This window comes from Spermophilus citellus (genome assembly GCF_964194105.1).
Source record: "Spermophilus citellus genome assembly, chromosome: 11".
NCBI lineage: Eukaryota > Metazoa > Chordata > Mammalia > Rodentia > Sciuridae > Spermophilus > Spermophilus citellus.
Window position 1 is genome coordinate 113503315 of NC_138192.1, and position 16576 is coordinate 113519890.

The window sequence follows — 16576 nt, forward strand, 5'->3', positions numbered from 1 at the left end:
TCATCATCTTTACTTATTCATTTATTTATATTTAAGAAGACTGTAAAGGTTTAAAACAGTAGGCCTTGATGAAAAAGCTGTGAAAATATGGATTAACGAAAAAATACTGGAGTCAAGAAAACTTGGATTTTAATTTGAGTTTCTTAACCTAATAAATACATAACATAATTTAAGCTAAATTATTTTAACCTAAATGTGCCCATCAATACAATGGGAGTGATAGCGTTGTAACGACAGGGACTCACAGTTTCACTGTGTTTATACCCCCTTTACTCCTTCCCAAATGGACAAGGCATTCTCCTCAGCAATACCAAGAACTCTTTTTGTATTTGTTTGTACTGTCAGGCATGCTAAGTCATTCTGGAAGAAAAAGCACATCCTAAGAATTACTTGAATTTCATTATTGGAGCTTAGTTAACAGGATCCGGTTGGGGACACAAGAATACTGATATGGTTTCTGGAGCTGTTGGGCAAAGAGAAAACTCAGGCTCTGTGACTAGGAAGGTGGAATCTGAAACCTGTTAACACTGATTGACAAGGTTTTCTGCCTTGTGAATGTCGTTATTCTACTGAGCTCCATTTTTCTGCATCCTTATATAATACACAGAACTGTTACAAAATTTGAGATGGTATATATATATATATATATATATATATATATGTATATATATATATACATATATATATATATGTTATTAAATAAATGGTAGAAATTATTTTGAATAATAATTATAAGTATACTAACTTCTACTGGTTCTTATCTTTTCTCCCAAGTTTAGTTGTAAGCTGACAATTTTAAATGAGTATAGTTATATGAATAAAAATTATTATATATAATAAATGAAAGGTGTGAGTCTTTATTTGCCTAAAATATACCAAGATATTTACAGCTGATTTCTGACTCACTAGGATTTTGTTACATTCTTTTGATGCTACTTCAGTGAGTTAAATAATAAGAGGGTGTAATGGGTCACATAAATATATGTGTATTACATTTTATTGATATAACTAATCATTTTAGTATTATAGAGATTATTTAAGATGTTGAATGCCAAAAAATTATTTTTACCTTCTCATAATAGCATTATAATAGGATATATACACACACATACATATATATATATTTGTATATATTCTCTATGTAGTATATATTTTTATATATGATATATAGGATACATCATATGAGGATATATACGGGTATATATATATATATATATTTTATATGTAAGGATCTATAAAGAGGAAATATATATATATATATATATATATAGTATCATATGTATCCATACACACATACATATATAGTGTGTATGTGTGTGTGTGTGTGTGTATAAAATCTTATTATTGAACAAGAATAGTTAATGTTCAGCAGTCAGAATTGATGGACCCCAATTGAGGTCTTTTTCAAATGCCAAAACTACACTTGGAGGCTAACAGGTAGAAATTTTAATGAGCACCAGACAAGATATGGTGGCACATGCCTTCAATCCCAGTGGCTCAGGCGGCTGAAGCAAGAGGAACACATGTTCCAATCCTGCCTCAGCAACTCAGTGAGGACTTAAGAAACATTGAGACACCCTTTTGAAAATAAAAAGTGAAAGAGCTGGGGATGTGGCAGTTGTTCAGCCCCTCTGTGTTCACTGCCTCCTATAAAAAAAAAAATTAATGAGCACCGTCAAGTCCAATTTCATGAGACCACTTCCTTTGTCTCCTCCTTTGTCCCATAGGGGGAAAACAAAAGATGGGAAAATGGAAGGTGGGAGTGAACCCAGTTGGGAATTAGGAAAACTTAGGCCAAAGGACATAGCCAATACTTTTTCAATCCCTGTTTTAGATAGAGTTTTAAAAATTTGTTGTTTTTAGATATACATGACAGTAGGGTCTATTTTCACATATTATACATAAATGGAGTGCAACCCATTCCAGTATTGATCCCATTCTGTGGTTGTACATGATGTGGAGTTACACTGGTTGTTTATTAATATAGAAGCACAGGACAGTTATGTACAATTCATTATACTTTCTTTCCTATTCCATTCCTGCTCCCTTCCCTTCATTCCCTTTTGTCTAGTTCAATGAACTTCCATTCTTCCCCAACCCCTGCGCCCCTTATTGTGTGGAAACATCCACATATCAAAAGAACATTCAGCCTTTGTTTTTTTGGGACTGGCTTATTTCACTTAGCATGATAGTCTCCAGTTCCATCAATTTACTGGCAAATGCCATAAATTTATTCTTCTTTATGGCTGAGTAATAGTCCATTGTGTATATTTACCACATTTTCTTTATCCATTCATTTGTTGAATGGAACCTTGGCTGGTTCCATAGCTTAGTTATTATGAACTGATTTGAACTGCAATAAATATTGATGTGACGGTGTCACTACAGTGTGGTGCTTTTAAGTCTTTTGGGTATATGACATGGAATGGAATAACTGGGTCAAATGGTGGTTTCATTCCAAGTTTTCTGGGTAATCTCAAGACTGCCTTCCAAAGTGGTTGCACCAATTTGCAGTCCTACCAGCTGTGTATGAGTGAACCTTTTTCTCCACATCCTTGCTAATATCTGATTGGAGTGAGATGGAATTTCAGTATAGTTTTAATTTGTATGTGTGTGTGTGTATATATAGTTTGATTCCATCCCATTTATTGATTCTTGATTTTAATTCTTTAATTCTGAGGAAGTCCATTCCTGAGCTGACATGATGGAGAGTTGGGCCTACTTTTTCTTCTAGTAGGTGCAAGGTCTCTGGTCTAAAGTGCTATACAGATTTAATACAATTCCTATTCAAATTTCAGTAGTGTTATCTATAGAAATAGAAAAGAAGTAATGAAAATTATTTGGAAAAAAATAGCCAAAACAACCCTTAGGGAGAAAAGTAATGCATGGGGCATCATGATACCAGACCTCAAATTATACTACAGAGCTGTAGTAACAAAAACAGCATGGTATTGCACAAAATCTTTGAAGATCAATGGAACAGAATAGAAGACACAGAGACATACCCACATAAATACAGTTATCTTTTACTAGACAAAGTCTCCATAAACATACATTAGAGAAAAGATAGCCTCTTCAACAAATGGTGCTGGGAAAACTGGAAATCCATGTGTTGTAATTGAAATTAAAACCCTGTATTTCACCTTACATAGATATTGACCAGTGATATTGGTGCTGCTTTCCAGGCCTGTTTTACCTAGATTTTGACCAATGATGATGTGGTGTTCTCAATGCCTGTTTCATATAGATTTGGCTCCACGCTCTACCCATACCTACATAAGCTCCTAAGCTAGCATACCAAAAGGGTTTTTTGTTCCCCCTGCTCTCTGGCCTCCTCCCACATGTTGAGAGTGTACTCTCTCTTCTCATGCTTATATAAATCCTACTGCACGTAGACTTCCCTCCTGTTATTGTCAACAGATTTTATTCAAATTTGTGAGCCAAGAACCCCGAAGGAAATTGGCAAAGCAGGAAATATAGTCTCATCTCAAAAATGAGGATCATAAAGATATGTGTATATACATGTGTGTGTATGTCCATACACACATATATATGGATATACAAATAGGAAATATATATAGTAGTATATATATCCTACTATATATATATATATATATATATATATATATATAATCCTATTATAATGTTATATATATATATATATATATATATATGCTCTATAAATATTTTCAGCTAAGTTTGCCATTTGTTAAATTTTGAAAGATGTGTTTTTATTCAGATGGAGTCTCAAACTTAGCAAGCATCAGAATCACCTGGAGAGCTGGTTAAAAACAGATTATTGGGCCCTATTCCCAAAGTTTCTGCTTTTTTAAGTTCAAGGTGGAGCTTGAGAATTTGTATTTCACCAAAGTTTCCAGCTGATGGTGATGTTAACTGCTAAAGTTGACTAATGGAGGTTAAATTTTTAAAAATAATATTCATTATTATTTAACATCATAAAAATACAATTATTTAAATTTGAAAGATAATTATTTTCTAAGCATGTCAATTTTTTTTGTTTTAGCCTTTAATCAAAGTATTTCTTAACACTTCCTTTCATGAAAAATATTGCACATTCTAAGTCTAAATCTAACATCATTCCCTATGCTTTTAAATCAGGCACACCTTGGACCTCTGTTCTATTAGTTTATGGCATGAATAAACTGTTAAGTCTAGAAATACACTTTAAAAATGTGGTGACATTGTGGAGTTTTCAAGTGATAGTTCAATGTCTGTATATTTTATTTTTGTGAGTCTTTTTGTTTCAGCTTAATTTGATATGGGTCAAAGTACAGAATGTCTCAGTGATAGAAAGACTAAAGAATAATTAGATATTTAGGAGTCCTAAATTAAAAAAAATACTTAAGTACATTTAGGAAAACAGTATTTTTCAAGTGTAATACTTCAAGAGTTGAAGAAACTTATAAGTAAAGCTTTCCCTGGCTCACTGTAATTTTCTTACTGACTGGGAGTGTCAATTAGCTCAATCAGAGCTTGCTGATAATGTCAGCTGTCACTCATTCATAGTGATGTGTGAAGTCCACAGGTACCGTGGACTGCTTGAGTGATGTATGAAATAATGAGGGCATGGAAGCCTGAACAAAATCCTCCATTTCTATAAATTCTTGTTCACATGGAGAGTTAAGATAAAGAAAGAAAACCCTGATTAAAATCTATTTTAATGTGGTTTATTTTTAAAAGTTTGACCTTAAAACATTAAAGTTTTAACCTTATCTTTTAAAAAATTAATGTAAATGGCCAATGATTAATTATCACCATTTCCTAACATGTTTTGTCAGTGAGAGCAAGACTAACTATTCTAAGATAAGCCCCCAAATTCATGTTGAATTCAATCTTAAATCAAACTTAAAACTTTTGTCAACAGACTTGCTGAGTCCCTGAAATATCTAAACTAATCAGGCCTTGTTTTGTGTATCTCTGAAAAAAGTAGTTTTCTGTCTTTCTTATTAATGTTTTATTGTATATTTTATATCATTGTTACTAGAGTTAATGGAATATTTTTATTTTATAACTTTATGTCATTCATTGCATATGTGAAGTTCACTCATTATTATTAATCATCTGTAGTAAAATGGTCTATTTACAGATCCTTTCTCCTTTTGACTTCATACACACTATCTAGCCATCTATCTATATTATCTACAATTAATGACAATTAGATGCCCCCATTCCAATAGTTTTATCAATTACTTATTTACCATAATAGCTTCTTCATATTTCTACTTAAGTGTTTATCAGTGATATGGTTTTTCATTTATGTTGTTTTCTTATAGAAATTGGAGTCTTTGGAGTGGAACAAATGAATTCTACTTATATTTGTGACCTGGCAATTAAGATAGTGCCTGACACAGAGTAGAGAAGTGTTGAGTGTAGGCCTGAGTGAATAATTTTGAACTTGTTCAGAAATTGCTTGGGATAATTCTCATGAATGTTGGTTCAATGGAAGGCTAAGAACAAGACATAAAAGCAGTCTCCTGTCAAGTGGCATGGGTACAGGGCCTGGATACCCAATAGACTCATGTGGAAAGAGTCTCAGTACATAGCTGGGTTTATTCATAGGGAGAGATTCATGCAATCCCTAGATGATATATTACTGAAACAGAGAAATTGATACCCATCAGGTCCTCCATCCTTTGCATATAAAGAGCAAGACAAGATTTAATTCCAATTGGCTCATGAAGCAAGAAATTCTATTATCACTGATGCTGAGACACATCAAGATAGCCAATTGTTAAGCAGATATAGGACTGGGATTCTGACAAGTAGGAACACACTGAAATCAAGTTTGCTTCAGTCAGTATCCTAGGAGAATATTAAATGTATAATTTTGTTAATATAGAATTATTTTACAATAAATAGGTATGAAATTATTCAAAATGAATTTACTAAGTAGTTGGAATTAACATGTGTCATTGACTACAAAAAAATAAAAATAGAAACAGTAATAGCTAATGTTTATTAAAGATTTACCAGGCTCCAGTCATAATGATGAGTGCTTTACAGAGGTTATCTTACTCAATTCTTATAGTAGCCTATGGAACAGGTATAATTTTGTTTATAAAATGTGTAAGGGCTTAGCTTTATTTTATAGTATTAAAAATTACTGTGTAGCTCTTTCTATTTTTTAGAAGGTAACTCCAAAGGAAAGGTATTTCTATGTCTTTAGGTATTAAACTAGAAAATAAAACCTTGATTCCATTTTTTTGGTTATAATTTACAGACAGGAAAATATAACTATGAAAATTTGTTAAATAGCTTGACCAATTTCATTAAAACTAAATTGCTTAAAAAAGCCATGATTTTCGACTCTGACTTTTATTTCATATAGGAGGCTTTAAAATAATGCTTCTCTCAGAGCCTCACTCTCAGAAATTATTACATTCAATTGGTTTGGGGTGGGACCAGTGATTGTGGAATTTTTTGAAAAGTTTCCCAGAGATTTCAAATATGTAGTCAGAGTTGAGAACTACTAACTTTCAAAGCATACTACTGAGAGCTGAGTGTGCCTTCCCATTGTACTTTGTCAATACAAAGAAATGGTCGTGGTTATGTAGCTTGAAAGAATGGTTTTATGACTCATTTTTCTTCCTGTCTTTTATGCATTGTCCTTATTTATGTATTCTACATTTACCTCACTGATGCTGCTTACCTTTCAATGACTGATATCTCTTGGAGTATTGCAGCATATTGGCTGGGTAACATGAGTTTTATGTTTTGATTTTGCAAATGCATCTATATAGGATTATATAGGATTAATATTACCAGGAAACTGCAGCTCTTATTGGAAACCCATTTTAAATAGTTATTCAGTTATTATTATATTTTCTTATCTTCTTCTGAGCTAGAAACATGGGCAATAGCACCTAGCTGGTTGGGTTTAATTAAATACCTGGATTTATTTGTTTATACAATAATTTTCTTAGCAATGCTGATAAAATTGATGTAGTAATAAGTTTATGATTGGAGATATTTATGTACAGTCAAAAATTATATAAGTCTGGACTTTGATCTACTTTGCTGTATTTTTTTACATAGTCTTTTTACCCTCCCTCCATTTCCAACCCCAGTGGCATCATTAAAATGAAATATTACCACAACAATAAAACAAAGGGTCAAAAGACATAAAAATGCAGTTCAGAAAAAATTAAATACAGGAACAAAAAGAGAAATACATAAGAAGTATAACCTAAACAATTAATTTAAAAATGTAAATGAAATAGTTTTATATGTGAATTAATTTTTTTCCATGGACTTTTCACCTCATACAGTTTATTTTATCATTTTTGATAAATATCAGCTATCATTCATATAGTTATTGTATTTTGTATTCTTCTCCTAGAATGCAAACTCCACATGGAAGTTAATTTTATCTATTTTGTTTTGTTCTGTAGTATAAGAACTGAAACTTGTTCCTATCACAAAATAGAGACTTAATAATAAATTTTAGCCAAAAGAAATAATTGTTGAACAAATGTAAATATATATATATATTGTGTGTGTGTGTGTGTGTACTATTAACAAAAATGTGGTAGTGAATTGCAGGCAGTGCTATGTGACTAGCAGAAGTATAATTTAAACAGCATTTGTGCAAAGCAGTCTATGAAGAGGTATTATGTTTTTGTCAAATATTTATTTTACTTGAATTATTTATTTGCACTTCTAGAACACTGCTTTAAGGAAATAATCAGTGAAGTAGAGATTTATAGAACGAAAGCTGTTTATAATGTTGATAACCATAAAAGAGACAAAAGTAGTTGAATATTACATAAAATAAGGCACTTAGCATTCTTTCAAAACAGGCTCAATGATGTGAAAATGCAGTTATACAGTGGTAGATGAAAACTAGATGATGAATAATTGAGCATCAACCCAACTTTGTAAAAAGTGAGAGAAAGAAAGGGAACAAATTAAGTAATTAAACCAAAATGTTAATAGTAATTATATCTCAGTGGTGAGACTAAGATTGCATTAATTTGCTTCTTTGTAGTATCATGAAATGCACAAAATTTCTATATGAATATGTATTACTTTGTTAATCAGAAAAATGTTATCTCACTTTTGAAAATCAACTTTATCATTTTTCCAGCTCTGAGAGTATGTTAAAGAATTCATTAGAATGTAACCTCTGTGAGGGCAAGACTTGTTCATCCGCTTTGCTCATTCATGCATGTCTCATACCTAGAATATTGTTTGGGATAAAGTGGTACTTCTAAATGGTTTTTGAATAAATGAATGATGGAAATTGAATATATGCCTCTATCTGTAAAGTCAGTTTTAAAGAGTTAAGTGAGATAGAAGAGAATTGATTACTTCCTTTTGTGTATATGTGGACTTGAGCAATTCATCCATCCATCATTAGTATTGAGTACCTGTGCATAGCATGTCTTCTTTCCACATGTGAGGGACTCCTTTCTCATAGACTGTTACCCCTGGAGTTTGCTTGGTGGGGAAAGAGGGTACCCACAAATGGCAGACATGAATTTTAATGTATGTGATTTAAAAGGATTTTGACAGAGGTCTTTTACCTTCAGCATGTGCCATTATATTAATTCTGTTTCCTGGGGTTTTAAGAGGAAAACCACAGTTAATATGTAAACAAGCACTGTTTTGTTGCCCTGTGCAAGTCCTTTTGGAAATTTCTTTTGGGATGGAAAGCTTGTTGAAAAATGACAATTAACAATAATATAATATTGTGTATTTCATTGGAATTCACCAAGGATGTGTTTTAAAGTACTTTTTAACTTGTAACATGCAGTGTAGAATTAAAATTGCTTATGTGCATGTCATGTGTCTTTCTTTCATTTTTTTTTTCAAAATGAAAGTAGAAAACAAAGGACTGAAGAGTCAGAGGAGAATAAAATATTTATGTTTTAATTTAATATTAAATAAGAAAGATTATCAATATGTATAGTGATTTGGAAATTTGAAAAAAGCTCTTCATTTTTTTCTAGGATTCAGAGTTTCCTATCAATATACAACCAAATCCAAACTTGAATTTATGTAAAGAAAATCTTCCTCCAGCAAAATTTGACTACAAGCTGAGTAACATTTTCAGACTTCATGAACTTCCAGTGAGCTGGTAGGATTCTTGATGTTTTATTAATAATGCTTTTGAGATTTTGTTGTTATGTCTGAATTGTGGGACTCTGGTTTACTCTTAGCCTGTTTCCAAATTTCTAGTCACAGCACTAAAAGAATCTGCTTATAACTGCTACAATAATCTTAAAATTAATTGGTTTAGGCACTTGGTGGCAGTATAGACTAAGTACACTATTATGAATTATTATTGTAGAGGTTAGAGTTCTGGCTTAAAATAATGCACAAATCATTTTTAGAGAAGTTTCTAGGATTATTTTAGAGATGGGATCTCAGCAACTATTATGATTGTACTTCTTCCCTGTCAATATATCCTTTTCAGTTTTTTTTTTGAGGACCATAATTACATGAGCTAAAATAATACTGGCTTAGAAACAAAACTTATTACTTGACATTTATTAAAATATATTGTTTTATGAATATATGTATATATATAAATTGAAACTAATATATAAAATGAAACTTATAAAAGTCATAGTTGTATTATTCAGATTTTTTGAGAAAAATATTTCTGTGGAGATTCTGCATGTTTTATACATCCTATGATACATTAAAATTTTTGATAATCATGGTTGTATCATTTTGATTATGACTTAGGTAAAAACATTATTTTCTTATATTTGGTCTTATAATTAAAAGTACATACAATTATTCTTCAAATAAATCTATAATTTATACAAAAGTACTCAGAAAAATTTTCATAGTTTCCTCCACTTTGATCTTCTGTTATGTGTAATGTACTTCCTAAACCCTAATTGTTTGACTAGTTCCTAGTAGCAAGAATATTGTCTTTGATTTATTATTTTCTCCTTATTAATAATGCATTCTTCAATATCTTCAGTTTGGTCAAATATATTTTCAAGGTATACATGCATTTGATCTCAGTTATATTTCATGGAGTAAGCTATACAGATATTCCTCTTTTACCTTCTAAAATTTGAAATACTCTTTCTTAGTTATATACCTTCTTCCATTCATGATATTTTGATCTTTCCTCATTTTTCATATTTTTAAGGAGCATAACAGGATCTTAGTTGCCATGACCAAAATCAGTAGATTAATGAATACATAAAGGGAAACATAAAATAATAAACACATGTTGATGTTCTGCTTTAACTTCAGACAGGTGTATATGGATACACATGCCAGTGTTTTGATATAAGGTCATGACTTTTTCTTAAATTGTCTGTTCATTGGTATTCTGCACTGTATTTCTTACATAAGTTATGCCAACAATGTTTCATCTATATTTTTAATTTGTTATTTCTTCAATCTAAAATAAGAACTTCAGGCACTTGGAAGATGCTCTTACCACCTTTTTATAACATTAATTATTGACAGTGATTGTATCATACTTGTATTTCATCACCTTAATTAATATTTAATTACATTACAGTGGAAAACACAACAGGTTTATAACAGGTTTAATAACAAACTGCTTTGAATGTTGCAGTCAGGGACTTTGGCTGATGGGAGCAGGTGCTTATTTACTTGAATATGATTGGAGAGCTCTGAGTGGTTGGAGTGTAGCTTATAAGCACAACTTGTGTGTTTCACAGCAAGAATAGGAAAACTTGGTCAGTCTGGCAATTTAGTGGAGGGTAAAGGAAAAACTTTTGTCAAATAAAAATGTGGAGAAGAGGAAGAAGGAAACATTTAGTTCTTAGTCAAAGATAAAATCTGGACTTCCAGCCTCTGGAAATATAGCTGCCCTGATGACAGCTACTGCAATACAGGGAATAATTTCTGTCATAATCTTTACTAGCTGGCTTATCAGTAGAGGAGGATCTAGCTTTATGAGTTAGGAAGCAGAAAAATGAAACATCAGTGGAAAGGATATATGCTATCTAATCTCTTAGGATAACATACCTGCAAAGAAAAGTATGGAAAAGTTGTCACTTTGGAACAAATCATTTACCTGTTTTTTTTTTTTTTTTGTTGTTGTTGTTTGTTTGTTTTTGCCTGTCTGCTTCATTTTCAACATGTCTCTGCATCTGTGCACCACCATGTCTTCTTTGCCATGTGTTTATGTGTCTCCTACCTATTTTGTTCTACCACTTCCTTCTCTTCATTCTCATTCTATACTATCAAACCTTAGTAGTAATAATATAAAATTCAATTTAAAACTCTTAATATTTCTCAAAAGTTTTCAAAGTCTCTTTTCTTAATTTTTTTTAAAGAAAGAGGGAGAGAGAGGGAGAGAGAGAGAGAATTTTAATGTTTATTTGGCGGACACAACATCTTTGTCTGTATGTGGTGCTGAGGATCGAACCCGGGCCGCACGCATGCCAGGCGAGCGCGCTACCGCCTGAGCCACATCCCCAGCCCCTCTTTTCTTAATTTTAAAATCAAATTATGTCCCTGCCATACACAGAAAAACAGTCTCTATACTAAGTAGATCTTCAATGAAGTGTTTATTGACTAAGTTATATGCTTCTTGAGGGAAGAAAAAAGCTTTGTTAAAAAATGACCATCTATTTATTTATTTATTTATTTTGTATTGGCAATTACCTTCAGTGAAAAGAAAGTTCTTCAACTATGGTATATAGCTTTCTTAATTTGTAAAATATAGTAATAGTAATGACAATAGTAGTGAATGGAATATCAATAATAAGAATGTTTACTAAGCACCTATAAATGCCAAGATTCATCTGCTTTAGACACACTATCTCTGACCTTCATGTCACTAAGGCAGTTATTGTTCCTTTATCTCTCGGTCACACTACACACTCACACATACACACACAGCTCAGACACCTTGAGAATCACAGAAAAAAAATTTGTATCAGATCTGGTTAACTCAAAAAACTCAAATGCAACAAGTGAACCACACATTATTTTAAAGAAAAATTCTAAGGACATAATCTCTATTTTTGTAGTTCAACATATAATTTACCAGTAATTTACAACTATATGAATCATGATTTAGGCCAAAATCCTTTTCCTTATGATATATAAATAAGCATGGCCTAGGATAACTGCTTTAAATTAGATTGTGTTTAAGTATATAATTTGCTAATTATGTATTCTTCCTCTGGAAAAACAGATTTATCAAAATGTATGTTTTACTATGTTTTTCAAACAAGGTCATCATAAAATAAATGCATATTAAAATCCAGATAATTTAAAAATTCTTAATGTCTTACTAATTTGCATTTTTATAGAGTGCAATTTCATAGGTCAAAGAACCAGAAGGATTTTAAATTAAATTAGTTAAGAGAATTTTAAAGTTCTAATTTAGGTAGGTGTCTATTACTCTTATAGAATGGTTCCCTTCAGCCTAGAAAATGTGCTTCAGCAACTTCCATTAGTTAAAAAACAATTTCCTTTCTTGTCCAGAGACCTCCCCACCGTGTCTGTGTCTGTGCTCTTTCCTTTTTTTTCTTTTTTTTTATTGGTTGTTCAAAACATTACAAAGCTCTTGACATATCATATTTCATACATAAGCTTCGAGTGAGTTATGAACTCCCATTTTTACCCCAAACACAGATTGCAAAATCATATCAGTTACACATCCACATTTTTACATAATGCCCTATTAGTAACTGTTGTATTCTGCTACCTTTCCTATCCTATACTATCCCCCCTCCCATCCCCTCCCATCTTCTCTCTCTACCCCATCTACTGTAATTTATTTCTCTCCTTGTTTATTTTCCCATTCCCCTCACAGCCTCTTATATGTAATTTTGTATAACAATGAGGATCTCCCTCCATTTCCATGCAATTCCCCTTTTCTCTCCCTTTCCCTCCCCCTTCATGTCTCTGTTTAATGTTAGTCTTTTCTTTCTGCTCTTCCTCCCTGCTCTATTCTTAGTTGCTCTCATTATATCAAAGAAGACATTTGGTATTTGTTTTTTAGGGATTGGCTAGCTTCACTAAGCATAATCTTCTCTAGTGCCATCCATTTCCCTGCGAATTCCATTAAAAGCAATACTAAGCAGGAAGAGTGAATCAGGCAGTATTGCGATACCAGACTTCAAACTATATTACAGAGCAATAGTAACAAAAGCAGCATGGTACTGGTACCAAAACCGGCGGGTGGACCAATGGTACAGAATAGAGGACACAGAGACTAATCCACAAAGTTACAACTATCTTATATTTGATAAAGGGGCTAAAAGCATGCAATGGAGGAAGGATAGCATCTTCAACAAATGGTGTTAGGAAAACTGGAAATCCATATGCAACAAAATGAAACTAAATCCTCTCCTCTCACCATGCACAAAAGTTAACTCAAAATGGATCAAAGACCTTGATATCAAATCAGAGACTCTGCATCTGATAGAAGAAAAAGTTGGCCCCGATCTACATATTGTAGGGTCGGGCTCCAAATTCCTTAATAGGGCACCCATAGCACAAGAGTTAATAACAAGACTCAACAATTGGGACTTACTTAAACTAAAAAGTTTTTTCACAGCAAGAGAAACAATAAGAGAGGTAAATAGGGAGCCTACATCATGGGAACAAATTTTTACTCCTCACACTTCAGATAGACCCCTAATATCCAGAGTATACAAAGAACTCAAAAAATTAGACAACAAGATAACAAATAACCCAATCAACAAATGGGCCAAGGACCTGAACAGACACTTCTCAGAGGAGGATATACAATCAATCAACAAGTACATGAAAAAATGCTCACCATCTCTAGCAGTCAGAGAAATGCAAATCAAAACCACCCTAAGATACCATCTCACTCCAGTAAGATTGGCAGCCATTATGAAGTCAAACAACAACAAATGCTGGAGAGGATGTGGGGGAAAGGCTACTCTTATACATTGCTGGTGGGACTGCAAATTGGTGCGGCCACTTTGGAAAGCAGTATGGAGATTCCTGGGAAAGCTGGGAATGGAACCACCATTTGACCCAGCTATTGCCCTTCTCGGACTATTCCCTGAAGACCTTAAAAGAGTGTACTACAGGGATACTGCCATATCAATGTTCATAGCAGCACAATTCACAATAGCTAGACTGTGGAAACAACCCAGATGCCCTTCAATGGATGAATGGATTAAAAAATGTGGCATCTGTACACCATGGAGTATTACGCAGCACTAAAAAATGTGCTCTTTCCTTATGCCCCACTGTTATTCACTGAAAATTTTGGCAAAGAGCTGGCCAGACTCACAGGTACTTGCTCTTCCCATTCTTCCCAGCAATGGAGTTCCTTCCTCCCTTCCCTCTCCTTTGAAAGGAGACTGGCCTTCTTTGAGTTATCAGCCACTTCCCATGTCCACCACCAGAAACATTTATAGATTCTGCTTTTCTTCACTCCTCAGCTTCTGTTTGCTCTTCTGACTCCTTGTTTTCGTGCTGACTCCCACACTCATCCCTCTCAGCATCTTCAGTTACTATTCCTCTTGGGTTAGATTTCTGGATAATAGACAGCTCCTGGACTCTAGCTCTCACACCTACACTTTCTCTCTTGGCCTCATTCTTTCTCCAATTTTAAGTACTCTCCATGTGGTGATAACTTTACCCTTGGCATTTCCCCTGAGCTTGAATATCTAATAGGCTTCTCCAAGTTGTGATGTCTAAAAAAGAACTTTTATTCTCCAGAAAACTTGGTCTTCTCTGAATACTCCCCATTTTTTCAAAAGCACCACCCTGTACAAACTATGTCAAGGAGACCGTAGAACTCTTTTTGATTTCCAAAGTCCTTGCCCTCCATTTTCATCATTAGATCTCTCAGTGAGCGAGCCTTAATTTATGTGGGGAAGACTAATAGAGGGGCAAGTTTGGACTGGGACTGGACTTGTTAAGTTTAGATGACTGTTAAACTTCCAAATGTACTGAGATGTGGATGGGATACCTGACTGTGTAGCAAGCAAACTGCACGACCATTGATCATGGGCAAGTAGCCAGGTTCCTGTCCCTACTATTCCAGGCACTTCCACAGAAACAGACACTAGAAATAAAGTGCCAAAGTAGCTTTTAGTGTGAAAGAATGGGCATTGTAGAAATGTAATTTTTAAACATTGGTCAGTCTAAAGTTTATTTGTTGTTTTCCTTGTAAATTATATGTTTTCATGTGATTAAAAGTCATATTTAAATTGTGAATTTTGAAATTAAGTATTATCTTTACATGTATTTGTACTCCAAAATTTATATTTATAATAAAATGATATTATGTATAATTTTTAGAATATTTATATCTCCTTAAAACAAGCAGGCAACGTAGAACAAAGTAGGCATTTAAATTTTGAATTGTCAAAGGGAAGGAGCTTACTACTGTTCCTTGAAGCTTCAAGAACATTTTCTGTAGAAGGATAATAGTCACTTGCAGTTTTAAATAATTATAATCATTTTTAAGTAGTGTACAGAATAACTTAAAACATTTTCTATAACATAAATATATATTCTACCCATTTTATAATTTACTATCAAAGTACTAAGGTATTCTGTTAGCTTCCATTATATAAAGATACAGTAATATTTATGCCATTAACTTTTAAGAAGTGGGATGTGCATGAATTTACAGTAAAGGTAAACATTCATTTTAATGAGCTATTTATTTTGGGGGGTGTGTTTCATGAATAAACACATCATCTAATTAGTAGATTAGATTTTCCATTTTTTTCAGATTGTCTTTAGTGTCCTTGAGTGTATCTTTCTTCAACTTTAAATTTGTTTAGATACTTTAGCTTTGTTGAGCAGCTGTCATCTTCCAGAAGGTGTTCTGATTTGTTTTTAGTCAACTTACAGCTAAAATTATGGAAGGGCTTTTACATTGGTCACAGATGATGCGTAAAGCATTTTCAATTCCCGTGTTTCATTGACTCAGTGAGAGACCGACAGTTGCCCTTCTGGGGCTATAACCATTTTTCATTCTCTTTTAATTATCTAGATCCATAGTAATAACCACAGTGACCTACAAGAAGGTATTGTTCGACATATTATAATTATATATAGCAATTATGTGTAGTGCCAACAATGCATAAAAATCCCACCTATTAACTAAGGTTGTTAAAAAATGAAACTATGCTTGTCTCCCTTAGGACATAGTTTTATTTTTTGCCAAATTAAGACATTTAGTTTTTCTATAAAACTTTTTCTGGGGTCTATTATTATGATAAGGCAGGTCTATTTCCATGGAATGGCAGTGCATTAATAATATTCCAGTAAATATAGAAAACATATCTAATTTCATCTTCCTTCATTAATACTGGTATTTTTTTTAAAGAAAGAGAGAGAAAAAAAATTTTTAATATTTATTTTTTAGTTCTCGGCGGACACAACATCTTTGTTTGTATGTGGTGCTGAGGATGGAACCCAGGCCGCACGCATGCCAGGTGAGCGTGCTATTGCTTGAGCCACATCCCCAGCCCCAAATACTGGTATTTTTTATTATCTACTATGTAAAAGAAAGAGAAATGGAAATTCAAAGCAAAGGTTAATTTTGTAATGTAGAATGTCAGGGAAGGTTGTTTAGGACAAATACTGATATACCTCTTGTTTT

The 16576-nt window shown here is 32.9% G+C and overlaps 1 protein-coding gene across 1 annotated transcript in view; it reads left to right on the forward strand.

The window, feature by feature from the left end:
- Positions 1–9480, forward strand: part of SPAG16 (sperm associated antigen 16) — a 164243-nt gene extending 154763 nt beyond the window's left edge. The window contains exon 10 of the mRNA XM_081261962.1: positions 8973–9480. Within this exon, the coding sequence (XP_081118088.1) occupies positions 8973–9104 (132 nt within the window). The 3' untranslated portion in view covers positions 9105–9480. The remainder of the gene's footprint in view (positions 1–8972) is intronic.
- Positions 9481–16576: the final 7096 nt, after the last annotated feature.